The 25,066-nt window shown below is 43.2% G+C and overlaps 1 protein-coding gene across 1 annotated transcript in view; it reads left to right on the forward strand.

The window, feature by feature from the left end:
- LOC132974025 (probable E3 ubiquitin-protein ligase HECTD4) overlaps positions 1-25,066 on the forward strand; it is a 35,705-nt gene that overhangs the window by 6,476 nt on the left and 4,163 nt on the right. The window contains exons 4-72 of the mRNA XM_061037783.1: positions 180-307; positions 1,007-1,115; positions 1,739-1,877; positions 2,214-2,384; positions 2,482-2,674; positions 2,784-2,945; positions 3,170-3,283; positions 3,405-3,545; positions 3,634-3,869; positions 3,955-4,097; positions 4,198-4,268; positions 4,359-4,464; positions 4,618-4,738; positions 4,846-4,974; positions 5,385-5,509; positions 5,937-6,090; positions 6,197-6,300; positions 6,470-6,668; positions 6,815-6,934; positions 7,022-7,126; positions 7,226-7,389; positions 7,564-7,809; positions 7,916-8,108; positions 8,639-8,743; positions 8,852-8,940; positions 9,024-9,196; positions 9,549-9,684; positions 9,785-9,929; positions 10,034-10,200; positions 10,340-10,486; positions 10,583-10,767; positions 10,952-11,105; positions 11,210-11,490; positions 11,648-11,834; positions 11,934-12,015; positions 12,130-12,332; positions 12,428-12,563; positions 12,678-12,860; positions 13,011-13,175; positions 13,268-13,437; positions 13,671-13,786; positions 13,890-13,993; positions 14,394-14,555; positions 14,650-14,798; positions 14,948-15,027; positions 15,289-15,452; positions 15,605-15,842; positions 15,931-16,067; positions 16,186-16,312; positions 17,027-17,164; positions 17,346-17,482; positions 17,972-18,132; positions 18,217-18,398; positions 18,484-18,689; positions 18,776-18,906; positions 18,997-19,202; positions 19,318-19,497; positions 19,951-21,338; positions 21,425-21,632; positions 21,712-21,935; positions 22,115-22,260; positions 22,353-22,456; positions 22,688-22,811; positions 23,316-23,506; positions 23,612-23,758; positions 23,869-23,988; positions 24,088-24,243; positions 24,349-24,452; positions 24,769-24,990. Of these exons, the coding sequence (XP_060893766.1) occupies positions 180-307; positions 1,007-1,115; positions 1,739-1,877; positions 2,214-2,384; positions 2,482-2,674; positions 2,784-2,945; positions 3,170-3,283; positions 3,405-3,545; positions 3,634-3,869; positions 3,955-4,097; positions 4,198-4,268; positions 4,359-4,464; positions 4,618-4,738; positions 4,846-4,974; positions 5,385-5,509; positions 5,937-6,090; positions 6,197-6,300; positions 6,470-6,668; positions 6,815-6,934; positions 7,022-7,126; positions 7,226-7,389; positions 7,564-7,809; positions 7,916-8,108; positions 8,639-8,743; positions 8,852-8,940; positions 9,024-9,196; positions 9,549-9,684; positions 9,785-9,929; positions 10,034-10,200; positions 10,340-10,486; positions 10,583-10,767; positions 10,952-11,105; positions 11,210-11,490; positions 11,648-11,834; positions 11,934-12,015; positions 12,130-12,332; positions 12,428-12,563; positions 12,678-12,860; positions 13,011-13,175; positions 13,268-13,437; positions 13,671-13,786; positions 13,890-13,993; positions 14,394-14,555; positions 14,650-14,798; positions 14,948-15,027; positions 15,289-15,452; positions 15,605-15,842; positions 15,931-16,067; positions 16,186-16,312; positions 17,027-17,164; positions 17,346-17,482; positions 17,972-18,132; positions 18,217-18,398; positions 18,484-18,689; positions 18,776-18,906; positions 18,997-19,202; positions 19,318-19,497; positions 19,951-21,338; positions 21,425-21,632; positions 21,712-21,935; positions 22,115-22,260; positions 22,353-22,456; positions 22,688-22,811; positions 23,316-23,506; positions 23,612-23,758; positions 23,869-23,988; positions 24,088-24,243; positions 24,349-24,452; positions 24,769-24,990 (11,833 nt within the window). The remainder of the gene's footprint in view (positions 1-179; positions 308-1,006; positions 1,116-1,738; positions 1,878-2,213; positions 2,385-2,481; positions 2,675-2,783; positions 2,946-3,169; positions 3,284-3,404; positions 3,546-3,633; positions 3,870-3,954; positions 4,098-4,197; positions 4,269-4,358; positions 4,465-4,617; positions 4,739-4,845; positions 4,975-5,384; positions 5,510-5,936; positions 6,091-6,196; positions 6,301-6,469; positions 6,669-6,814; positions 6,935-7,021; positions 7,127-7,225; positions 7,390-7,563; positions 7,810-7,915; positions 8,109-8,638; positions 8,744-8,851; positions 8,941-9,023; positions 9,197-9,548; positions 9,685-9,784; positions 9,930-10,033; positions 10,201-10,339; positions 10,487-10,582; positions 10,768-10,951; positions 11,106-11,209; positions 11,491-11,647; positions 11,835-11,933; positions 12,016-12,129; positions 12,333-12,427; positions 12,564-12,677; positions 12,861-13,010; positions 13,176-13,267; positions 13,438-13,670; positions 13,787-13,889; positions 13,994-14,393; positions 14,556-14,649; positions 14,799-14,947; positions 15,028-15,288; positions 15,453-15,604; positions 15,843-15,930; positions 16,068-16,185; positions 16,313-17,026; positions 17,165-17,345; positions 17,483-17,971; positions 18,133-18,216; positions 18,399-18,483; positions 18,690-18,775; positions 18,907-18,996; positions 19,203-19,317; positions 19,498-19,950; positions 21,339-21,424; positions 21,633-21,711; positions 21,936-22,114; positions 22,261-22,352; positions 22,457-22,687; positions 22,812-23,315; positions 23,507-23,611; positions 23,759-23,868; positions 23,989-24,087; positions 24,244-24,348; positions 24,453-24,768; positions 24,991-25,066) is intronic.

The following is a 25,066-nucleotide window of genomic DNA, read 5'->3' on the forward strand; positions in this document are numbered from 1 at the left end:
GCAATAGTAACTAGCTGAAAGGGGGTATGTCACCACATTCCATAACTGAGTCGGACATACTTCCAACAATGAATCGATTATCCTTATCAAGCTACAATTGTAGATTGAGTTAACTGGGTATGTTAATGTACTGAGTGACTTTCCTGATGTGTAATGACTCTGTATTTCTCCTGCTTCAGACTTTTGGTCCTTGAAGGAGGCCCCGGCTCTCCATCCTGCCTCCTGGGGGGCAAACACAGTGTATCCTGGGGGTTTGAGGACATGCTGCCTACCCCTGATAATTCTGCCGGAGGAGCAGAGAATAAAGGTGAAAATAAACCTCAAACCTTGGTGTTATCAGCCCCCTTATTTGTTAACCGACAAATATGAATAAATGCTCACAGTAGATGCAGTTCTCTTGTGTGGTTCTGATGAGTTATGTCATGTACACATTCAGTTTTCTGTCTTGCAGGTTGTAGAGAGGACAGTGCTTGTCATATTCCTCATCATAATACTGCCCCGCTTTCTGATTTATTTATTCCCCTTAGATTATTTATAATGCCTTTTGTCTGAACTGCTTGAAGTGTGTGAAAAACGGAGGGAGGAAAGTGCATTGCCTGGTAAAAGGCTTCTCTGTCCTACTTTTACTGTATACGGATGTACAGTGAAGAGATTAAGGACAATGTTTTAACTAAGGAGAAGAGCTCTGACTGTGAGAGGTTCAGGGATAAAGCAGAGGAGGGGAGAGTGATTTACACCCCCCAGCAATAAATAAGCTGACCTTGTGGTGACGGGATCAGCGCATTATATCCATAAAGCATGTTTGCCTGTATACTCATTCTTTGAGGCATCAAAATCCTGGTAATGAAACATTAAACAAAGCAAACAGATGCATTAACCTTGTTAATCATCCCAATTCTCAGCCACTTCTCAGTTCTCCTGTTGACACAGCTATTTATATTCATTTGAATAAACTTGCTGTCATTAAGCTTATGTTGAACTCTTTTTTTGTGCCTGTGCCTTGCAGACACTGACCTGGGGCGCTGTCTCGCCACAGACGGGCTCTATCTGTATACCACCAACTCCTCTGGGAGAGGACTCAGCAAGCTGGGCTCTGGTTTACATGGGACACTGAGGTAATGTGACACTCCTTCCCGCCTGCCTTGTCTTTATCCGCAGCATTCAGAGAATAGCAAGAGAGATGGACAGAAAAAGAGAGGGGAAACACTAAAAATATCCTTCATCGGGTGCCCAACCCAGGGCAATATTGGCACTCGTAACTTCCTGGACATTTTCTTACTGATATCTGCAGAGCAGTTGAATCCTCACTAACCACTTTTGATTGATTTGGTTCATTTTTAAAACAGCCCAAAGGCTGTGTATTTAGTGTCTTTAGTGCTCACCAACATTTTTGATGTAGAGGACATCTTACTTTCACAGCGTGTTTTAGAGTTCAAATGACTCAGAGTTTCGGCTAATTGTATACTAGAACTAGCTTTGTTTTTTCAATTACATCTAGAAAATAGGGAACCTGAAAAACGAGAATATCTGTGAGAAATGGAACTCAGTAATAACAACACTATGATCATTTCAAAAAGAAAGTACATGAGATGTGATATGAATCAAGTAGCCATACAGCACCACAACAAATCCAGATGCTTTCTAACTAGGCCCATCTTCAAGCATTAAAATGAATTTTCAAAGAGTACAAAAACAAAATACAGAAATAGCTGCCCTGTGTTTGATTCTGTTTGTGCAGAGGTTTTGTGTACTGTCGAAATGAAGAGTTGGAGCCTGGCTGGGTGGTGTACAGCAGCGGTCGCCTCCTCCACCGACCCTCCTCTTTTGATGCCAAGCCTCATCAGCTGTGCCAGGTCATTGACCCCTTCACCCTCCAGGTACTGTAAATACTTACTCCACTATTTAAAAAATGTATGTTAAATCTTTCAATACGAGTCTCATATAAATGGCCACTTGTCTTCAGAATTTCATTGTGTAAAACTGAAATGATTCTGTCATACAAATAAGGCATGTAGGCTCACAATGGTGCAGGATTTCTCACTATTCAGGATACAATAAAGCTAAAATACAAATACAAGAGATGAAAGGGCAGGGTGGCAGATTGCAATAAATATTCTTATTTTAATTTTACTGAGACAGAATATATATCAAATCTTTATTAGTCTTATTGTGGCCTTTCCATTACCAATGCTTACTGAATTTTCTGTTTTAAGGTGTGCCAGATTGTGCCCATGCCAGCCCACCACTTCCCTGTGGGCAGCAGCATGACCACGCTGCACCTCTGCTCAGATGGAACCTACCTGTACTGGGTCTGGTCTCCTGCAAGTCTCAATGAGAAGACGCAGAAAGGCCACTCTGTCTTCATGGATGTCTTTCACTTGTCTGTGAGTACTACAGCCCCTGTCATGGTTTCTGCTGGTTTAAGTTTGTTCATGTCTGTGTCATCATTGATGTTTTCTCTTCTTCCTGTCCGTGGTGCAGACACAGACAGGGTTGTGCGTTGCAGACATCTTGCAGGAGAGGGTTATTCTTACTCGCAAGGAAGGCGAGTCTTCGAAGTGCTTGAATGAGCTTCTCTTGAGTAGAATGTCACGCTTCCGGGCCTCCCATTCTGCCACATTGGCTGCTCTAACAGGCTCCGCAATCACCAACACTGTCAAAGAGGAGCAGTCTGGTAATTTATAACTCTGACACCCAAAACCTCTTATATGATTCAATTTATAGCTTATGCGGATCATATGGTTATAAAGATATTTCCTGGTGACACTTTTCTGTTTTTATAGCTGTCAACACAAGCTGTGGACTCCCTCTAAAGACCCTGAGAAGGACCCCTATGTATGTTTGTGGAACCTATCTGGTGATGCTGGTCTCACCTCCTGGGGTATCTGGGAGTTCTGCCACACGCTCCCTGTTTGGAGGTACCAGCAGCCTGTCCTCTCTCAAAAGTAAGATGACTCAAGTACCTTTGTAAATGTTACTTGTTTCATTGTCACAACCTCTGAAGTCATAGAAAGAGATTAATGATAGTAAAGAAACTCTGCAAATGCATTTTGTAAATAGATAATCATTGAAAAGTTTTTAAAAAATGAGGAAAACACAGTGCTTTGACACTCTACATTGAAGTCAGTGATGATTTTAATTGCTAAATCGAACTTTCCTCTTCGGTCAGTATTAGCCTCCAGCCTCGTTTTCAACCTGGCTGATGGTCAGTTCAGCAGCCGCGCAGACCTCATTGATGCTCCAGGCAGTTCTCTTGGCAGGGGAGCCCAGGTGGCTGGGCTAGGTGAGGTCAACTTCATTTATATTCCACCATCATGCATTGTTGAATTCACCAAGGAAAGCCACAAAACACAATGCCATAGTTTTTCAAGTGAAATGTATTTCTTTCATATCTGGCTTTGCAGGAGCTTGTTATGATGCACTGAACAACTTGATATGGACGTGCTCCAGTGATTACATAGACCAGTGGTGCAATCCTGGGAATCAAGCCTTTCATCATGTGTGCCATAGGCTCGGTGTCAGCCATGTCATAAAGGAACCCAAAGGTAAATAAAAGTTGTACTGAAACCAACAGACTCTTCTTACGAGGTCAGAACAGAAATATGAGCTTCTGCAAAACTTGTCTTTTCACAGAGGAAACTGTGGCTACTGGTGAAGTGATCAACCAGCTTCTTCATCATGTAGGTGCTATGTGTATCCACCAGCTTAACCTGCTGGCGGCCAGCAGCAACAGCCTGCCCCTGGGGGCACTATTTGGTAAACAACACCCAATTGAGACCCGTCACTTCAGCAGCATTTGTGACATCATGGAGAAGGCCATGGTCAATGGAGATACCTGCATCATCCGTTGCATCTTGGTGGTGTTCCAGGTCAGTTGGAGGTCCAGCTGGGAACAGTTGTACATGAATTACCCTGGCCATTTTCTGTTTATTTAACCTTTTTTTTCGCCCTCAGGTGGTTTTTAGGTTTTTTAATCCTCAGTCGGAGCAGAATCGGGAGAGTGTGCGTCGTGCAGGCCTGCTGCTGTGGCAGCTGCTAATGGCTCCAGTAGATCAGATAGGAGCCGAGATTCAGAAAGAGGTGTGCCTGGCCATCAGGTAAGTCATATATCACTCAGAAATAACAGTTAAAATGGTATTATGTTTCATCATAATAATATTTCAATCGGTCTTATCTGTTTACATTTTCTCTCTGTAGCTCAGGACTGAACACTTTGTATCAGGGGGAGGCTGAACTCAGCAAACTGCTGAAACTAGTTTTAACTGAAGGTGGTTATTAAAAAACATTCAAATGAACAGAATTGTCTTTAACTGATTTGAATCTTTCTAATAATCTCGGCATTTGCTTGTGACACTAAGGTGAAAGGAATAGCGGCCTGTCTCAACTTCGAGATGTTATCCTCACCAATTTGTCAGACCAGCTGCAGAAGAATAGATTTGGGAGTGAGGAGGATGACCACTACAGGTAAGTCCTCGAATGTAACTATAGGGTGCGATTTTTTTCCCCCCCAGTGCATTCAAAAAACAGAACAGAATAATAACATGTCTTTGTTTGAAAACAAAGTTGGCTTCCTGTCACTGTAGCCTCTTTCAAAGTAAAGAAATCTGTCTCTTACAGATTGAGTGATGAGTTGCTGCATTGTATCCTCAAGACGGTAGTCCGGGAATCCTGCCTCCTTATTACCAAATGTCAGACTGTTGCCCGAGACGACTTCCAGAAGCTGCTCTCCACTGTGCCAGTATGAATATCAGCTCAGCAAAATGAAATGCCATCTGTGCTGCCTCAGATCACATGTTTTTTAGGTTGAACTCGTACAAACTTGATGCGGTTTCCCCCCCTCTTTAGGTGGTCTCACCTAGTTTGCGCTACCTCATGGCTGTTCAGAACCACCTCCTCAGTAACACCATCCTAATCCGTCCGGATGATAGCGATGACAGCGACAGCTCCCTACAAGGGGAAACAATGAAGGTACAGGTAAACATCCCCTTTAATACCCCTACCTCTGTGCACAGTGAGTCTGTTCATATGTTCCGTCATCAGGGACCAAACAGGGCTACGGGAGTTAATGTTGTTTAATGGCATGCATAGTAAAGTTTGCTTATGTAAGTTGAAAGTCCTATTTTGTAATTTTTTTAAGCGCTATAAAACTTAAGAATGTGTTGTATAATTAAAATGGTAACTGATAAAAGGATGAGAAAATAAAAGTCTCATTTATGAACAAACAACTACGACTGTGCTAATGTATGGAGTATTTTTAAAATCTCTGGGCATAAACATGAGGTAATCATGTGTAAGCTTTCCGCATTGCATGACAGAGGATGGATCATTGAACATCTGGGAAGCAGTAGTTACGTAAGTGTGGGCCTTTCTGTGTGTGTCCTCAGGAGCTGCAAAGCAGTATATTGTCCCTGGCAACCAAGATTCTGGTGGGATGTGATGAAGTGCTGGAGACCCTGCAGCAGGTGACCACAGCTCTCATTAACAGCGACATCTCAGACAGAGAAACAAGGTAAACTTTTAACCTTATCTCTTCAAAAAGTACATTTTGATTTTGACATTAGGAAAACAACACTTTAGTCAACTTGGCAGGTGCAACTGGATACCTTTTGATATCCATAATAACCCAATTAAATTATTTATAAGATTAGCAGACTTTAAGGTCAGTCTTTATTACCAAAAAGCTAAAGTGTAACTGACAAATATAAAACTAAACAGTATGTTTTCTTGTTCGACTGTACTACTCTTCTCCATGAAATAAGATTTTTGCTACACCTCTTAAAAAAGAGCATGATAAATTATTTATAGGAAACAGGATTTTATTTAATCTTTTTATCTATTTATTTATAAGATTTTCAACATCTTTAAAATTGTCTTTTTTCCTGCCAAAAATCCATCAATGGAACATTATATTTTTTGCTTTCACTTTCCTTGTTTAGGTTGAAAGGCTTGGAACAAGTAACCAAGGCTACAATGCTCGGGCACCTGCTGCCAGTGTTGCTCACCTCTCTGATGCACCCAAACCTGCAGACACTCACTCTTGCTGATGCCCTTATGCCTCAGTTAGTGCAGCTGGTGCTCTACACCAGTCAGGTAAGTTTCTCGCCAGTCCAAAAGGACATTTTTGCATTAAATCATTTTATTTTTCCTTGAATAAAAAAAGTACTCATCATAGAAAAATGTTTTCTTCCCTCCCCAGACTGCTCTGTTACTAAAGACTCAGACTCCTCTCTTCAATGAAGAGCCTCAACTTATGAGTGGCTCTTTAGGGCAGGGGGCGAAGGCATGTGCTGCTGATGACAGGTGAGATTTCTGAAGCTCCTCCATAAAAACCTTAGAAAAAGGGATGTACAAATATATAGGATTTCTTTTCTGCATAATTTAACAATCTGATTATAGAATTAAGTTCCAGCTGCTTTATTGTATGCTCAGTCTTCTCAAACCAGTAATTTGTTCTTATTTTTGATATCAGAATTCTTGACGAACGTGAGGAGCCTGGTTTCTTGACTGGACTGAAGATCCCTGCCCCATGGGCTGCTGGGAAGACTGTAGAGACGGTGCACCCTGTGAGGGACAATTACAAGTTCAAGGAGACTGTACACATCCCTGGGGCACGCTGCCTGTACCTTCGATTTGACTCTCGCTGCTCCTCACAGTATGACTATGACAAGGTAATAGAAGTTCAAAAGACGTGAAACTTTAGGCACAAAGGCCTTCATTTCATCCATTTCTCTTACATGCATCATGTCAAGTGTCTCAAGCATAACAAAGCTCTGTTTGGAGATATCTTACACAAATGTGTTCTCTGATATTTTAGTTGGTCATCTATGCTGGTCCCAACACCAACAGTCGTAAAGTGACAGAGTATGGAGGGAACACTCTGGGTTATGGGAGTCGCTCTGTGTTAGGGACAGGATGGCCGAAAGACCTTGTCAAGGTAAAATAAACGTGTACGCATAACACAGTTAACACAAAGTGCACACACTACTGAAAAGCTGACTATGAATTATGTGTCCTGTTTTAGGTTGAGGGCGATACTGTAACATTTTCCTTTGAGATGAGGAGTGGGCGTGAACACAACACTCCTGACAAAGCCATGTGGGGGTTCTCCTGCACTGTCAGAGCTCAGGTGAAACAACCTCAGCATCTATGGTCACGACTTTGAAATCAGAATGACAGTGTAGAGCGACAACTTATTCTAAAAATGCTCTATGTTTTGTTTTTTAAGGAGTCCTCAGAAGATGTTTCTGGAGGCCTCCCCTTCCTTGCAGACCTTGCACTGGGTCTGTCAGTGCTTGCCTGCTCAATGCTCCGTATTTTATACAACGGGCCAGAGGTGACCAGAGAGGAGGAAGCCTGCCATGATTTGCTCTGCTCAAAGCTGCTGCAGAGGTGACACAGCTAAATGAAAACAAAATGTCTCCTTGTCATATTGATTTTGCATGTGATAACTATAAGAACGTAAGAATTGGTACATCCTCCTCAGTGGAGTGTAGTTGTATGCAGAAAACTGCTGACATGCAGGAATTTCAGACTGATTGCATGTTTGTTTTGTTTATTCCTCAGGTGTCAGTGGCAGGTAGAAGCAAACGGTGCTATCTCACCTGCCCTCACGCCCAGCCCGTCACCTCTGCCTCTCACGATTGAGGAGGACCGGGAGTTCACCTATCCCTCCGATGTGCTCATCCCACCTCCAGGCCTCATGCCAGGTACCTACTTTGACTTGCCTCGTATCCGCCTCCCCCCAGGCATCATGGGAAGGCTACGAGAGGTGTCTGGAAGAGCGCGACCACAATTCCGACCTAGCATCAAGTAAGTAGTGCTTGTTTTTTTCATTACTGGATTATGTAGTCGATATTATTGTAGCAATGAACAGCCTTAGATAACGTTTTTATACCCCACTATTTGTATCTGTCAGGGAGGTGATCAGACCAGATGTCATGGAGGAGGTAATAGTATCCTGTGTGATTAAACATCTCAGCCTGGTTGATGCCCTTCAGTCACTTGTAAACTACCAGTACCGGGAGGATCACGCTGAGGAGTATGACCTAGTCTGTAAGATCATGGCAGAGACGTTTAAAAAGATCAACGCTATGGAGCGTCAACTGCAGGTGGGCTACAAAGAAAGGATTTCAAAGGACAATATAAAAATATTTTCAATTCATGTTTCCTTGCTGTATGTCAACGATGCATAGTTCACACCATGCATTTTTCTCAGTTTTTTAAAATTAGGACATTCAAGACACATTTACTTATATAGTTTTGATAAGTACATCATTTTTGCTACAAAGGATTGGAATGTTGTTAAACATGTTTGCTTGATGTTGTGGTAAATAGCTGTGATAATTTTCTGTCAAGAATTGGATATACTTGGCATACTCTACTCTTACTCTACTTCTTAGTCAACTTAATAAAATGACAGAAACGTGAGGGAAATGTATGTTAGTAGCAGTGTATTATAATAAATGTTCGGATTATACACATCATGTATAATTCACAGAATAAGTTACCTGTTGAAATAAGGTTTAGACCGACCAAAAGATCCGTGTTTAGCTCAAAAAAGTAAATTAGACGACCAAACTGAACAAAAACAGAAGTGTGACTCTTACCCTTAGTATAATTCTCTCCTGTTTTCTTTCAGAGTGTTGCAGAATTGGAACAGAAGTGGCAGAATGAGGTGGAGGAGGCCCATCAGGGGAAGCTGGAGAACAACACTCCTTTCTTTCACGATTACCACTTCTTTGAGGTTATTTGCTTCCCACACACAACTCTCAACATTTACCCCAGACATTATAACATTTCCACTAACATTTGCTTTGATACTCACAATGTTACGGGGATATTTTTGTTCCAGAACAAAATAAAGGAGCTGGAACTACTTTGCTCCCTGAAGGAGGTCCCACTCGACTTCACTGATTTGGAAAATGTCGTACTAGCATTGAGGCAAGTAATTAAAAGTTAACCCAGCGCTTTGAACCGATGTCATGGGTCAGTTCATGCAATAACGCTTCAATTTGAACCAACAGGGAAAAATTCTTTCAGGAGGTGAACACCATGCACCTTAGAAATATCATCTCACTGGCCAAAACTAAAGCATTGGTAAAGAGTCTGATGAACCGCACAGAGCTGCTGCTGCATGTTACTATCGCTCCACATTGCAGAAGCCTAACCACCACACCTGCAGGAACACCAGGTCCAGGTGCACATCTTTTTTTTCTTGTTCTTCTTATGTTAATTGTTAGTACTTAGTTAAATCTTGTTGGGTTGCAGAGTAAGAATTTGTTCTTATACACACATTCTTAACCCTAATGTTGTTATAAACACGCACTACTGTTTAAGTCAATGAGAAATAGTCATTTTAAAGTCTATGGGTGAAGGTCTGTAACTTTCACAGGTAGTTACACAGTAGTATCACAATCTTGTTTTTGATTATTTTAATTCCTTTTAAATTTGGTTTGTCAGTATATAAGTAATCCGTTTGTGCTATGGTTGGTAGGTATTTTTGTTTCACAGACATCATTTCACTTTGTTTTCCTTTTTTTTTTTACCAGCCTCCAAGTCTGTGTCAGATGCTAAGACAGTGATCCCCATGGTGAAGCAGCCAGTGTTTCTGCGCAGCATGTCTGCACCCTCTGATTTGGAGATGATTGCTAACCAGGACATAGAGTTTACACACGCGCCTCAGAGGTCTGTAAAAAATATGTTCACGTTTATTCGTTGATAGATTTAAAATTCTTAAATCATATAAGTCAATTTGTGCTAATGTATGCCGTTGTTTGACCTGTAGGAGGCGACACCACCCTACTAGTCATCGCAGCAGCTCGTTTACCCTTCTGCAGTCTTTGGCCATAGAGGACAGCCGTGACAAACCAACATACAGCGTGCTGCTGGGACAGCTCTTTGCCTTTATTGGGACTACACCTGACCAGGCTGTGAGTCCTCCTTTTTTTTGTCCTCTTTGTTGTCATAGCTGTATGAAACTCAGTAGGTTATTCCTGGTCTGATATTGTGATCTTTACACTGGTAATGTCTGTAGGTGTCAAGCAGCAGTTTCCTGTCTGCTGCGCAGACACGATGGAGACGTGGCAGCACACGGAAGCAGGCACTTGTTCATATGAGGGAGTTGCTTACTGCTGCTGTCAGAGTTGGTGGAGTCACACATCTGGTGGGTCCTGTAACGATGGTGCTGCAAGGTGGTCCAAGGTAAGACAAGGAGGCTCTAAACACCAGTGAATATCCCATTTTAAATAATGCAATATACATCATATACCTGTTTTAAAGGCGCAATAAAAAAATGATTGATTGTCTGTTATTTTCCGTCGTTCTTGTGCCATTTGTGCAGGATTGAAGAGCTGACCTGTGGAGGAATGGTAGAGCAGGTCCAGGAAGCCTTTGGGGAGACCATGACGTCTGTAGTGTCACTATGTGCTCGCTACCCTATCGCCTGTGCCAACAGTATTGGCTTGCTTTGCACAATCCCCTACACCAGGCAAGAGAATAAATCTAATATTATCCCTCTTTTTAGCTGTCTTCTATAACTATGCCCTCAGCTTTCTTATCTCTTTTGATATGATTACTGTTATAGGAGTGAAGAGCAATGCCTCGTCCGGAGTGGTCTGGTGCAGCTCATGGACAGTCTGTGTAGTTTAAGCGGTCAGAGGGAATGCAGCTCCAACGAGAAGCAGACCAAAAAGCAGAAGGTAGCAACCATGGCCTGGGCTGCTTTCCAGGTGCTGGCAAACCGCTGCATCGAGTGGGAGAAGGTTGAGGGTAGGTTACGCTCTGTGCCTTTACTATAATCATATGTGAATAAACTGTCACGCTCACTGTCATTGTGTCCAAATACAAAGGTAAAGGCAGATAAGAAGAACTTGATGTAAAGTACACATTCCAATCTAATACTGGGTTGTAATAATTTATAGATTGGAAAAATAATTTTCATTTCTCTGTACAGGTGGGTCTACAGATGCAGTTCACTCTGGTCTGGCACGACAGGTTTCCAGCCTGCTGACCAATCACCTGGCCAGAGCCACAGAGTGCTGTGGGAATCAGGCAGCTGGAAATGATGCATTACAGGATGTTCTCAGTCTGCTCAATGACCTTTCCAGGTAACAATTTCTGTCAAATATGAATACGAGGTATTTTTTTTTTACATCATATATGTATACAAATATGTTTTCTTGGATTTATGCAATGTTTATTTTATCTTTAGGAGCCACATAGGAAAGGCGATCCTGAGCCAGCCAGCTTGTGTTTCAAAGCTCTTGTCTCTGCTACTCGACCAGAGACCTTCTCCAAAGTTGGTACTCATCATCCTGCAGCTTTGCCGAGCCGCTCTGCCTCTCATGAGTGTGGAGGACTGTGGTAATGTGGCCCTCCCCTCGTGGAGTTACTCTATTAACACACTAGATGCCGAGCAACAGGATGCTAATGACCCTGCCTCACGAATTGCTGCCTTGCTTCTTGCCAAGCTGGCAGACTATGTTGTACCAGGTAGGTTTTGTACACCTATGAATGCAAATGTCTTTTTCTTAAAATTTAAAAACCACATACATTAAAATTGTCTTCTTAAGTACTTAAGGTAACTACATAGTAATGAATGTATTTGTTTGGCTTATTCTTAATATTAACAATGATGCCTCTTCACCAGGCTGTCAGACCCTGCTCTCCCCCAGCTCCTCTGAGCCAGACACTAGTCTGTCCCGTGCAAGCTCAAAAGGAGCTCTGAAGTCAGAAGATGTTGGGGAGGAGGGGGAGGCAGTTGATGGCAAGCTATCAATCTTCATCCACAAGAGGGAGGACCAGTCATCTCACGAGGTTCTACAACCACTTCTCAGGTAAGGTTGTCCCCTGATATAGTTGTGGGTTTTTTCAACAACATCAAGCTTTGTCCAGGTTTCTGTGACAAGTGTTTCTCCATACACTCCAAATTGCAGCAGCTCAGAGGGACGTCCGTTTCGGCTTGGCACTGGAGCAAACATGGAAAAGGTGGTAAAGATGGACAGAGACATGACAAAGGTGAGACTTTTGGTGAAAACAAACACATGTACCTTAAGGGGGAAAAAAACAATACCTTAAAACATCATTCTACATCGTATCATCCTTACCTCTGCTGTTTAAAACCCTCCCCAGAGCGGCAACTGTGAGGTCATCACAGAAGAGGCATCTGCTGCCCTGAGGAAGGCCAACAAGTGGGCTCAGTCTGGTCTGATCGTGAGTGTTGGTCCACCTGTGGAGGCTCTAGCTCAGGAGACTGCAGGAGGCATCACCACTGGTGATAAGAAGAAAACCGCTCAAACTGCTGTTTGTAGGGACAGGAATGCTGAGTTGGCCAGGCAAGTAATCAAATTGACTACCTTGGTTTAATAACTACATTTGTACCATCCTTCTTTCCTGTGAAAATTAGTTAAACTTAATTTGTCTTGCGCAGATCGGACCCTGTCAGGCCATTTATCAGTGGTCATGTTGCCAACAGCATGGCTGCTGAGGTTATTGCTCTGCTACATAGCTTACTCACTGCCCCGGAGTCCAACACCGCTCAGATCTGGACCAGCACTGCAGAAAAAGTAAGGGAACATTTTGTGTCTGACTTCATCAGAATGTTTGTTTTTATGTATGGTAACTGATAACCTGTGATGTTTGTGTTAAACCTAATTCTGTGTCCTTTTTTTATTTTTTAGGTTCTCTCTCGAGCTCTGATGTTTATCCCTCAGCTGGGTAAATATGCTGAGAGTATTCTGGAGAATGGAAGCAGCAGTGGCAGGAAACTGGCTAAGTTGCAGGCCATCGGCAGACAAGCTGTTGCTGCACTCTGTGCTCTCGGGGGCTTCAAAGAAACTATTAAGATTGGCTCTGAGGTCCAGGTTGGTAAAGGGCGATGAATCAGGAACAAATACCATACATTTATACTTATTAGTTCTGTGAGGCATTTAAACATGTCATAAAGTTTTTTCTTCAAAGGTTAAGAAAATGTGAAATGTTGGGCTTATATCCTATTATTTATTTGCCTACAGGTGGTGGGTAAAGGAGTGCTGGGCAGTGTTGGCATAGTTATGTCTATCAATGAACAGGAAGGCATCGCTACTGTCAAGTTCCCTTCCTGTGAGTACAGAAGAGCTTGCAAAGCTTCAGACATCCTGACAGTACCAATATCACGACTCTGCACACCCAGATCTGAGGTATAACTTTAACATCCAAAACGTTACAGACCTCATTTGTATGTGAAACATCAGCTTCTATCTCACATATCTCTCTGTTCCACTCTATGCAGGCTCTCCCTCTCTATAAGCTCTCAATCACAGAGAAGGTGGTACAAGCAGTGCAATCCATGCTTCTGCCACAGGAGGGCAGTCTCTCCATTCACACCTCACTGCCAGCTACAGGAGATGGCTCCAGCCCAGTTATGGCTGCAGTGCGTCTGCTGGCTGAAATCAGAACCAGGTACTTTCATGTAAACCATCGCTTCTGCTTCTGAAACGATCAGCCTTGGCTTTAGCCTCTTCCATGTTTTCATCAGTTTTCATGTATTTTCACTGAAAGTCAAATGTGTTCTAAGTCTTCTGTATTCAAAATAAGAGAGTCACAAACCCTTTGTGCTTTTTTGGAGAGTTGTTTTGGAACTCTGACAGCAAAATAAAGATGCACCAAAATCACAGTCCTTTTTTGTTTTTCAGGGCGTGTCTGGTGATGGCACAGCTTCTGGAGGACAGCTCCTTCTGTGAGGAGTTCATCCAGCAGTGTCCAGCTGCTGTTGAGGTGCTCAACCTGGTTGCCCAGGAATGCAGCCCTGGTGAGCATACACGTTGGCATGTGAAATGATTTGAGCACCCAAAATTGTAATCATATTTACTCGTTTATTTTAACTTTTCACAAAGTTCTCTCGTCATGTTTAGGGGAGCGCCTCGGCATGGTTGAAGCTCAATGTGAAAGAGTGAGAATGCTGTACAGGGACTGCGCTCGGCCTCCTCCTCCACCTCTGCAGACAGACAGGCGCCAGGTAGGAGCACCAATGTATATAGTATGGGTCATTTTTATGACATTTTCTTGCTTTTAGTACTTGTTTTCGTAATACCTTTAGAGAGATACCCTTTCTGTAACACATATTAACTCCACACAGCTGGAAAAACCCAGGTATCATGGATATACAAAAAGTGATTACCGAGCCTCTCCCTAATCAAAGAGAGCCAAGCTTCAGTCTCAGAAAAATGTTGAGAGAAAACCACAAAAATCTGAACACGTTTGATCGCCAGAGAGCTAAAGGATCGATGATTTCAGTACAAATTAAATATATTGCTACAAGCCTCAACTTAATGCACTCTTCAAAGACATTTTGACAAATTAAACAGTCTTTTTTGTGCCCACTTCTCATGATTCATTCAATGTGTTTTTCTTATCAGCCCAAAGAGATCACTTGGTGTCCATCCAGAGTGTTCCCTCCAGTCCGTGCCTGCATGTTCTCATCCCGCCTGACCTCCGTCACCTTCTTGGCTGATCCCAGTGCTGGAGGAGGGCTGCCCAGAGGCACCTTCATATATGCAACCTGTCCTGTACCTATTCAGGTTGGCACATCCAGTCAACACAATCCTGAATTATCATCTGCTTTTTCAGTTTGTTTGAACTTGTGTTAGTAGATAAACCTCTTTGTCCCTGCAGGCCCCATCTTTTTACTGGGAGATAGAAATTGTCTCCTATGGAGACTCAGAGGAGGACAGTGGCCCAATTGTGTCCTTTGGTTTTGCCACAGAGGCAGAGAAGAGAGACGGAGCGTGGACCAACCCTGTCGGCACATGTCTGTTTCATAAGTATGTTCACCTCCATATTATCTCTAAGACTTCATCCTTTTCTCTCCTGCTCTGTCTCTAACATGAGTGCTGACTGCTATCCTTCTCTTTCATGTTGTTCCATTTCTGTGTGTCTGTCTCCTGTCTGTCTGTTTGTCTGTGTGTGTCAGTAATGGTAGGGCAGTGCATTATAATGGCTCCAGTCTGCTGCAGTGGAAAAGTGTCAGGCTGGATGTGGCTCTACTTCCTGGTGAGACAGGAGACAAAATGTTTTCCTTATACACAATCTATCATCTCTTGTTTGATTCAGTCAACTTAAATCCAAATCCATACAGTAATGTATGTTATGGATTTTTTTCTTAACTCCTTAACTTGCTGCTCTTCTGCAAAATCTATTTTGCCAGCCCATCTTGCTTTCTTAACTCAAGCTATAGCAGCATGTTTTAACCTATTTTCACCTGGTAGCAGTAAGCCTTTCTGAGAAATTGACTTAATGTGTAAATGAACACAGGTGACGTGGCTGGAATAGGCTGGGAGCGTTCTGAAGGCACTCCTCCACCCCCTGGTCAGGCCCCTAAAGGCAGGGTCTACTTTACCTACTGCGGCCAGCGGCTCAGCCCCATCCTTGAGGATGTAGCCGGCGGAATGTGGCCCCTGGTGCACATTCAAAAAAAGGTGAGTTTCTGTCACCTTGAAACATACTTTACTTGAAATGTTTAAAGCTACAATTTAGTTTTTTACTGATATTAAATATCTAAAATACTCTGTCTATTAAGAATGTTATAATGTTTTCAATCTTTCAATATGTTTTCCTTCTACCTTTATAGAACTCAAAGATCCGTGCCAACTTTGGAAGCCGGCCATTTGCATACGCAGAAGGCCAAGCACACAGAAATGCAGCTGACCTGTGTGTAGACCTTGCAGAGGAAATAAGTGCAAATTTTGAAGCACTGCCTTTTGCTATGGCCTCAGACAGTGACAATGACGCAGGCACAAGTGTTACCTCTGACTCTGGCTCCCATGGACCGCCTTGTCGGATTGCAGCTGTCGCAGTCCCCCAACAACGTAGGTTTATCCCCTTTTACAGTACACTGATACATTGTGTTGATTAAATTCACTAATGCTGCATTTTCTGTTTGCCCTTTGGGTACAGAGTACAACTGTGACCTGTCGTGCCATTATAAAGTTGAGCTGAGCTATGAGAACTTGGTCACCTCTGGGCCTGACCCACATCCTCCTCCTATCGCAGATGATGAGAGTGATGATGAGGATGATGATGATGTCCCAAGGGTGAGTTGAGCCTCCATTTTTCCAAACTTCTCATCATCTGATTATAATTTACAAATAAAGGTTTGGTTTCTATGCCTTATTGTATGATTTTTGTGTGTGTGTATGTGTCTGACCTCAGGAGGACCATTATGCCTTGCTGGTTAAGGCCTGGGAGACCAAAGTGTTCCCAACCATTCGAAGGCGTTTCCGCAACGAGGCTGAGAGAAAATCTGGCCTAGACCAAATAAAAGGAGCTCTGCAGCTAGGTAATAAATAAAATAATAACAGCTAAATGTATCTTCAGTCCAGTGTAACAAATAACCAGAATATAAAAGACACTGAAAAAAATATATAGTCAAAATTGTATTTAATCAAGGCAAGGTTGGTAAATAGTCAATAAAGCTGAGTAGAAAGTTGCTAAGCTTTGAATACAGGTGTTATGAATAAGCACACAAAATGACAACAGTTAATTTACAGTAATGTTCAACAATGTGTTAAATGGGAAGAAGCTCAAACATGTTGATGTATGTCAAAACACTAAAACTCAAAACTCACAGCTTCCATCAACCCTACTCTTATATACCTCCTCTTAAAGGTTTCCTTCTCTTTTAGAATCCATGTTCCTTCTTCCTACTTTCTGGCTGATTATCCATGTTGGCCATGTTATAAACACAGTTCTCAGTTAATGATCCTTTAATTAAACAGAACAAGGTTTCTGTATGGTTGTTTTAAAACTTAATTAAACATTAAATTAATTGAAACGAGTTAATCACACCTTTAATGAATTTATAGTGTAAGGTTGATCAGACTTTATTAAATGACAGTTTGGCTCGACCCTGCCTGTTGTGAGGCAGTGCATACTTTGTGCAATTTGTGAACTAATTTGAGTCAAGACTTTCCTGAACAGAATCTGGTAATGTAGGTAAAACAAAGATAGATGTGATACTCTTTATCTCCATGGTGTATTTTGTTGAAAACAGGCATGGTTGACATCGCAAGACAGACAGTGGAGTTCCTTTATGAAGAGAATGGCGGCATTCCTCGTGACCTCTACCTCCCTACAATTGAGGATATCAAGGATGAGGCCAACAAGTTCACCATTGACAAAGTCCGCAAAGGTACCACTCACCTTCATCACTATTCTTACACACTTTAAGAAAATGAGTTAACTTCAGGTTCCAATCTGAGTAAGCGCTGTATCAGAACTGTTTACCTGACACATTGTACTCTGCAAATCAAAGTCATTTGTAGCCTTCTTCACATCAATTTACCTGCATGATCATTTTTCTTCTTACGTAGGATTGACTGTGGTGATCCGCTGTCCAGACAGCAACAACACCAACAGCACAACGGGAGGGACTGCCCTTCCCAAGTTTGCTATCCGGGGCATGTTGAAGACGTTTGGTTTACATGGGGTAGTGCTGGACGTGGACTCAGTGAGTACAACATTTGATTCTTCAAGTGGAAAGGAATTGACAAACTGTAACTAGTTTGTTTGGGAATGAATGAATCAGAAACAGAATCAGAATCGGGTTTTATTGCCAAGTACATTTACACATACAAGGAATTTGACTTGGTGTATTGGTGCTAAACAATTAACAAGGAAATAAAGCAGAACTAGCAACTTAAATAATACAGTATAAGAAGCTATTACAATATATAAAATTGAATTTAAAAATGTAAAATATAAAAAATAAAAAACACAAACTGTGCAGTCAACAATGAGAAAAAATCTTCCAGTGTATGTAACCTACTCCCAGAGTGCATGAATGGAATGATTACCTTTACTCAGGTTGCCTTTCATTCAGAAGATAAAAACAGCCAATATATTTTGTAATTGTTAGAAATGGTAGAGAGGATTTGCATTACACAAAATGAATGCTTGTCTAGGTGTTTTTGTGATTTGTTACATTCATCTTGTCCAGGTGAATGAGCTTGTACAGGTCGAGACGTACCTGCGCAGTGAGGGGGTGCTGGTGAGGTACTGGTATCCTATTGAGATGCTGGAGCGCCCGCCTGCTGGATCTCGACGTACTGCGGCTAATGGCTTAGTCTCACTGGACAGCAGCAACATTCAGATTCACAGGTAATGTATGATCTTTATGGAGATGAGCAGAATGTAAATGAGTCCTGTGCCAAAAATGAAATGTGTTTTACTGCTCTGCTGTAGGGAACTGCTCCGCTCTGAGAGTGCGCTGGCTCGGTTATACTGCCGAATGGCCCTGCTCAACATCTTTGCTCCCAAGAGTCCCCACACCTTCACTCGTCTCTTCCACATACCTGCCATCCGTGACATCACCTTAGAACACCTGCAGCTACTGTCTAACCAGCTGCTAGCTCCGCCTCTTCCAGGTGAGTGTTAATCTTGTTTCAGAATAGCTCCATCTTTCAGTGTAATTTTTCTGTTCTTATTGCTCTAATGTTGTTCTTCCTGCAGATGGCACTATTAGCTCTAGTTCTATCCTACTGGCCCAGTCATTGCTTAATAACCTCCAGGGTCAGAGTTGCTCTCCTTCAGACCTGTTCTACCAGGGCAATGCGCAGCCAATCCAAGAGTGGCTGACCGTAGCCATCACCCGTGCCTTGCATCAAGGAGAGGAGAGCCTGCTGGAGCTCACAAAGCAGATCTGCTGCTTCCTGCAGGTCAGCTCTACTTATTAGTGCTTCATTGAATTAATAATTATGTCTGTAAGGTTGCTTATTTATTGAAATACCTCTCACTTTGACAGAACGCACCAGAGCAGTTTACATCTGAAGAGTTCCCTGTGACCGAGTCAAAGGTTAGCATGGATGTCAGTTTTCCAGGTGCTGCCTTTGTGATTGTATCCTGCAAGGAGAGTCAGCTGGGCTGCCGCAAGGAGTGAGTTACTCACAATAAACACTCATTTATTACCATTTCTTTTCCTGTTACTTCTAAATAATGATATACTCCTTGTTTCCACTCCACTAGCTCCAGCCTTTACAAGGCTCCCTGGGCTCGAGTCATGGTGTATGGTCTTGGTCACAAAGTGCGTAGAAATGGTCAACTGAATCTGATGGAGGCGGTGTGTTATCCTCTGGATGCCTCACCTACCAACACAGGCCTTACTCCCCCTCCAACCACCAACCAGTACCCTACTGTTATCATTCCCACTGATAAAGTGCACATCAAACTAGGTGAGTATTCAACTGCCTGAAGGAAAATCATATTGACCGCTTTTACCTTTCATTAAAAGCAGAAGTTGTTACAGGACAAAATGTTATTAAAATTCCCCCCTCGTGTTGATTGTAGGGGTGTCGCCCCCTCCTGGTGCTGTGCTGGTGCTGCACTCCTTGCCACTGGAGTTTCCTCTGGCCATGGCTTTTGCAGAGCAGCTGTTGACGTGGAAGCTGGGAGAGGGCGGCGAGCATTCGGAGGATGAGCTTGACACTGTGCCCTCGTCTGTGCTGCTGCAGGTTGTAGAACTATTAGGTAGGCTGAAGCACGATTTATATAGAACTTCACTAACCTGTCTATTGATACCTACTTGGTCATGAAATACGTATCTATCTCCTATAGAAACAGTTTGCACAGTAATACACAAAGCATGCACCAAGGATATATGTATATTGTAAATATTCTGACATAATATTCTTATATAAAATGAGTTTATTATTTAATTTCTTTGACAGATGTGTCATTTCTTTCCTTTTTTACACTCTTTATGCAACAGGACAACAATTTAATTGACAAGAAATAATTTAATTAACATAAATTCTGATTGTATTTTAAGTGGTAAAATCTCTCTCAATTCTTTATTGTACTTTACTTCAAGCTCCAATTTTTATTAAAGATTTTATTAAGTTTTCTTTTTAATAGATCATACAAAACATAAATGCATTATTCCCAACTTTGCGGTTTTCTCTGTCATTGTTTTTGTTTTAGGTGGTTTACTTTGGACCACTGATCTGGCACCGTCAATTAAAGAGCTCGTCTTTCACTTGCTGGCTGAGCTTTTGCGAAAGATCCACCACTTGGAGCAGCGTAAGAGCCCTGCTGGTCTGTCCAGCTCCATAGCTCTGTTGCTGAACCCCTGCCTCGCTGTGCTCATGGCCCTGCAGACAGAACTACGCAAGCTCTATGATCGGGAGACTCAGGGATGGACGGCCGGAGGGGCTGGAGCAGGAGGGTCCTCCTCTGGAGGCATTGCATTGGCTCTGGGGGCCGAGCAGAGTCGGTTCTCCACCTACTTTCACGCTCTGATGGAGGTGTGTCTGGCTGTAGCGGAGGTGACACTACCCCTTAATGTTGGTGGCTCTTCAGTGGGAGCTTTGTCTTCCACCAGCGCTCCTAACCTCAGTGACTCTTCTTCATCCTCGTCATCGTCTCCAGGCCAGACACCACAGAGCCCCAGTCTGCTGTCCAAACGTAAGAAGGTGAAGATGAAGCGTGAGAGAGCAGCAGCTGCGGTGGCAGCAGCAGTTTCTGGGAAACGAGGAAGTGGAGGTGCACGGCTGTCAGAGAGTGACAGCGCCCTGCTGAACATGGCTGGAAGTAAACCTGAGGACATGCTCTGGTTTCATCGCTGCCTCACTCTCCTGATGATCCTTCGACATCTTGCGAACAAAGATCCGCAGGGCTTAAGTGTGACCAGCGATGCAGTAACAGATGCCTGCCAGGCATTGGTGGGCCCCACCGCCCACAGTCGCTTGCTGGTGCTCTCAGGTATCCCCACACACCTGGAGGAGGCCGTGGTCAGAAATGCTATCCGCAGGGCTTGTAATGCACATGGAGGTCTCTTCAAAGATGAAGTCTTCATTCCTCTGCAGGAGGAGGACCCAAAGAAGCCCAAAGCTGTAGGCACTCATGATGGCAAAGCGGGTCCTGAACCTGAGCGTCCCTTCCCGAACAGCTTAGGTCCTGAGAGTCCTGACAGCTCCAGCAGCGTGACTCCAGCCATGAGTGTGAGCGCTTCAGCGTCTACTAGCCAGACATCCATCTGCAGCTCCTCTCAGGGAGTCTCCCGCACCGCCAGTGAACTTTCTGTCGATCAGGAGATGTTAGCTGTTCCACCTCTAACCCCTGCTGCTGCGGCTTCAGCTGTTACATCCCCTCAGCAGGGACCCCTGGACCCCCAGACTGTTTCCAGTCAGGAGAGTCTGGATACTTCCCTGTGTAGCACAGGAAGCTTGGGGAGTCTGGGCAGCTTGGGGGAGCCTGTGGACAGCGCAGAAACACCGTCAGTGTCAGAAGGGGGCTCTATGAACACAGTCACCTCACTGGAGAGCAATGCAGTCATGGCCAGGCCCATCAAGGGTTACGCGGTCATTGAGGTAGGTAGATCAAGAAAGACATTGTAGATCCACACTGTTTGATTTTGTTTTGTTATAAGTGAGTTTTCTTGCTTTGCTGATCATAGGTGCGCTCTCGGGCCAAAGTGGAAAAAATCCGTGCCAGTCTTTTCAACAGCAGTGACCTGATTGGCCTGTCCAGTCTGGAAGGTGAAGATGAGCTAATGGAGCTGACCAATGAGGAGATCCTTACAGCCTCCAGTGTTAACCAAAGCCTGTTTGACACACAGGGAAGCTCGGCCCTGGAGGACTACTTCCTGGACAAGTCACTCAGGGGTTGGTGTTGGATATTTATATTGGTGTTGCATTAGTTCTGTGAGCATAGAATCTAAACTGATCTGTCTTCATGTTTCAGGGGAAAAGCTTGTACCTGGAGCACGAGATATCCTCACAGACATCTTTAAGAGCTGTGTGCACTCAGAGCAGATGCTTAGCCTCACACCAACAAAGCCGGTTAAAGTGTCAGACATTTACCTCAGCAAGGAGCAGATCAACTCTCAGACACCAGGAAACCTACTGCATACTTTCTTCACCAATGTTAGGCCTCCAAAGAAAGTACTGGAGGACCAACTTACTCAGGTATACCACATAATGCCAGAGAGTGTTCATAAGGCTGGAATTTAATAAACTGTTGGCTAAATCTTCCAATGATCTTGTTTTGTGATCAGATTTCCAGCCCAAGTCCCTCTTGCTTCCTTAATTGTTAACAATTGTTAACAATTGATATTTACCTGTGTCAAAAATCTTTGTTTGTATAGATTCTAAGAAAGTATGGCACCCCAAAGCCCAATAAGAACAAATACAGCAAAGCAGGAAAGGAACAGCATCAAGGCAAGGTTGTGAGCACCAAGAGGCCAATCACCAAACCTCCAACCAAGGAAAAGTCTGTGCTGAACAGTGTCAGGTGAGGTTTTTTCCCCATACACTTTTTTACAGTACGTTTACACTCTTAACACAGTAACTAAATTATATTTGATGGTCTTTTCCCTTTGCCAGAACTGCTCTAAGCGAGAAGAAGACGGTCCTGAAGCCTAAATCTCCCGAGAAATCCAGACCTGAGGAGAAAGATGTGGAAAAATCCCCTGCAAAGAAAACTGAAGGTTGGCAGTAGTCACACATAAGGATTGATCACATGATATAAATATTTCACAGAAGTAAATATAACCAGTCATGTTTTTTAATAACCAGCAGTTAAATGTGTCTTGGTCTGTTTTTGGTGTAGTAACCTCTGGTGAACCTGTCATGATGCTCTTCTACATTACAGTAGTAAACTTGGGTCCTATTTCGAAACCACGAGCTGTGAGCCTCACATACCACTGTGTTTTCTTTAGTCCCAGAGGAGAAATTCCTGACACTGGAAGGCTTCCATAAATTTGCTGTTGACCGTGCCAAGCAGGACATCCGTAGTGTCTGGAGGGCACTTTTGGCTTGTGGTTATGATCTCCACTTTGAAAGGTGAGAAGTTCAAACCCAAATAACCAATGCTCAGTCTGCTGTAACTCAAATTCTCCCACACAAGCCATCCTGGAAGCAAACATGTTGCTAGTCACTTCTGACTCAACATTTTTTCAGGCAATTTCCCTTTTTAATTAGAGAAGAGGAAGCAGACAAAATAGCTTGGAGGTTTTTTTTTTTATACATAAAACCATCAACTAATCTATGACTGAATTGAGTACAGTTTTTTAGAATTTTTATATCAGACCTAATCATTTTGTGAAGGGATTGTTTGAGATACTAACAGAATGTGCAGTTAGACAACGGGAGTTTATTTTGTCTCGTATAATGGAGAAGAAAGCACAACAAAAGATTTGACAACAAACCTTTTTTAACAAACATACCGGTACGTAATGTGGCATGTTATGAATTTTAAGGTTCATGTTAGATAAGTTGTTGACAGGTATTGTTGTGACTAAATGCTCTTTGAGTTCTCGATGTCATTGTGGCTATTCTCTTTCCTAGATGCACCTGTATAGACACTCGTCACGCCCAGAAGGCTTGCAGGAAGTGGAGCCTGGAGATGGACGTGGCATTGGTCCAGTACATCAACAGACTCTGCCGTCACCTGGCAATCACACCAGCCAGACTACACCCACATGAAGTCTACCTGGACTCCTGCGATACTGCTGATCCTCGTGTGGCCTGCCTGCTCAGTGAGTAAACAATACACTGTCTGATGGTAATTATTGCTGTTGATAGTCTTCTCTCTCTAAGTTAACCTTTTTATTCCCAATGTTTGTTTGATTGTTTGCTTCTAGACGTGCCGGTGGAGAGCCTGCGCTTACGTTTTGCACTGCTTCAATCGCTCAACAACACTCTGGAGAGTTTCTTCCTTCCTCTGGTGGAGCTGAGACAGACACAGACCTATCAGAACAGCATTGCAGCGCTGCTATGTGAAGCTAAAGGTGAGCAGGATCTCAGCACAGCCTTTTAAAAAACAAATGTCTGAACTGAAGGAAAGTGAATCTGATCAGATCTTCACCTTTTCATCTCTTCATCCTCTATCTGGTTCCAGGTCTTATCTTCTATGACACTAAGGTGACTGTAATGAACAGAGTACTGAATGCTACAGTACAGCGAACGGCCGACCATGCTGCTCCAGAGATTACTCTGGACCCTCTGGAGATTGTGGGAGGTATTCATACCTTTCATTTGTTTATTATGTTACATTTTGTATCACTTCATGTGGACCTTCTCAAACATCCTGTCTGTGTCTCTTTCACCTGTTCTTCAGGTGAGATCAGATCATCAGAGAACACATATTTCTGCCAGGCAGCACGTCAGCTGTCTTGTGTGCCATCTTCTCAGCTTTGTGTGAAACTTGCAAGTGGAGGTGACCCGACCTATGCCTTCAACATCCGCTTCACTGGAGAGGAAGTTCATGGCACAAGTAAGAGTTTCTCTTTCACATCTTTTTCTATACTGCGTTTCAGTCTTGTGTTAGTAGAGATTTATTTTCTGGCCTAACTGCAGCTTTGATTAATCTGTCTCTCAGGTGGCTCCTTCAGACATTTCCTCTGGCAGGTGTGTAAGGAGTTACAGAGTTCTGCTCTCTCACTGCTGCTCCCCTGCCCCAGTGCTGCAGCCAACCGTAACAAGGTAAGATTGTTTTTTTTTATTTCTGACACTGTGCTCTGCTCAACAGTATTGTTCTTTCCAACAAAGTATGTACAGCAATTTCATGTCTGTGCCTGACACTGCATAAATACGGTACTTAATGTTTCTCACTTTCTTTTTCATTGATAATGTTTTGACTACGAGAACATGGCAGTAGACTGAAGGGAAATCTTAGAGAGCCATGACGAAACCGAACCGAATGTTCCCTTATGAGCACAATGTCAAAGAAGCAGCCTCTTTGAGTGTCACTGGCACAGTAAAGTCAACAGTATTCATTGTTGTTGTCTGCTTCCCTCAGGGCAAGTACATCCTTACGCCCTGTCCTATCAGCTACGCAGAGGAACAGTTGTTGCACTTCTTTGGTCAACTTTTGGGCATAGCCATCCGCGCAGATGTGCCGCTTCCTTTGGACCTGCTGAGCTCCTTTTGGAAGGGTCTGGTGGGCGAGCCCCTCGACCCAGAGCAGGACCTGCAGGAAGCTGATGTGCTCACCTACAACTATGTCAAGAAGTTTGAAAATGTAAGTGAACAGTAATGTTTGCCCTTATGTCTTTACCTGATAACACATGTTCGATTAACCTGTGTTTCTCACCCTG

The sequence above is a fragment of the Labrus mixtus genome, chromosome 5 (assembly GCF_963584025.1).
Source record: "Labrus mixtus chromosome 5, fLabMix1.1, whole genome shotgun sequence".
NCBI classification, from domain to species: domain Eukaryota; kingdom Metazoa; phylum Chordata; class Actinopteri; order Labriformes; family Labridae; genus Labrus; species Labrus mixtus.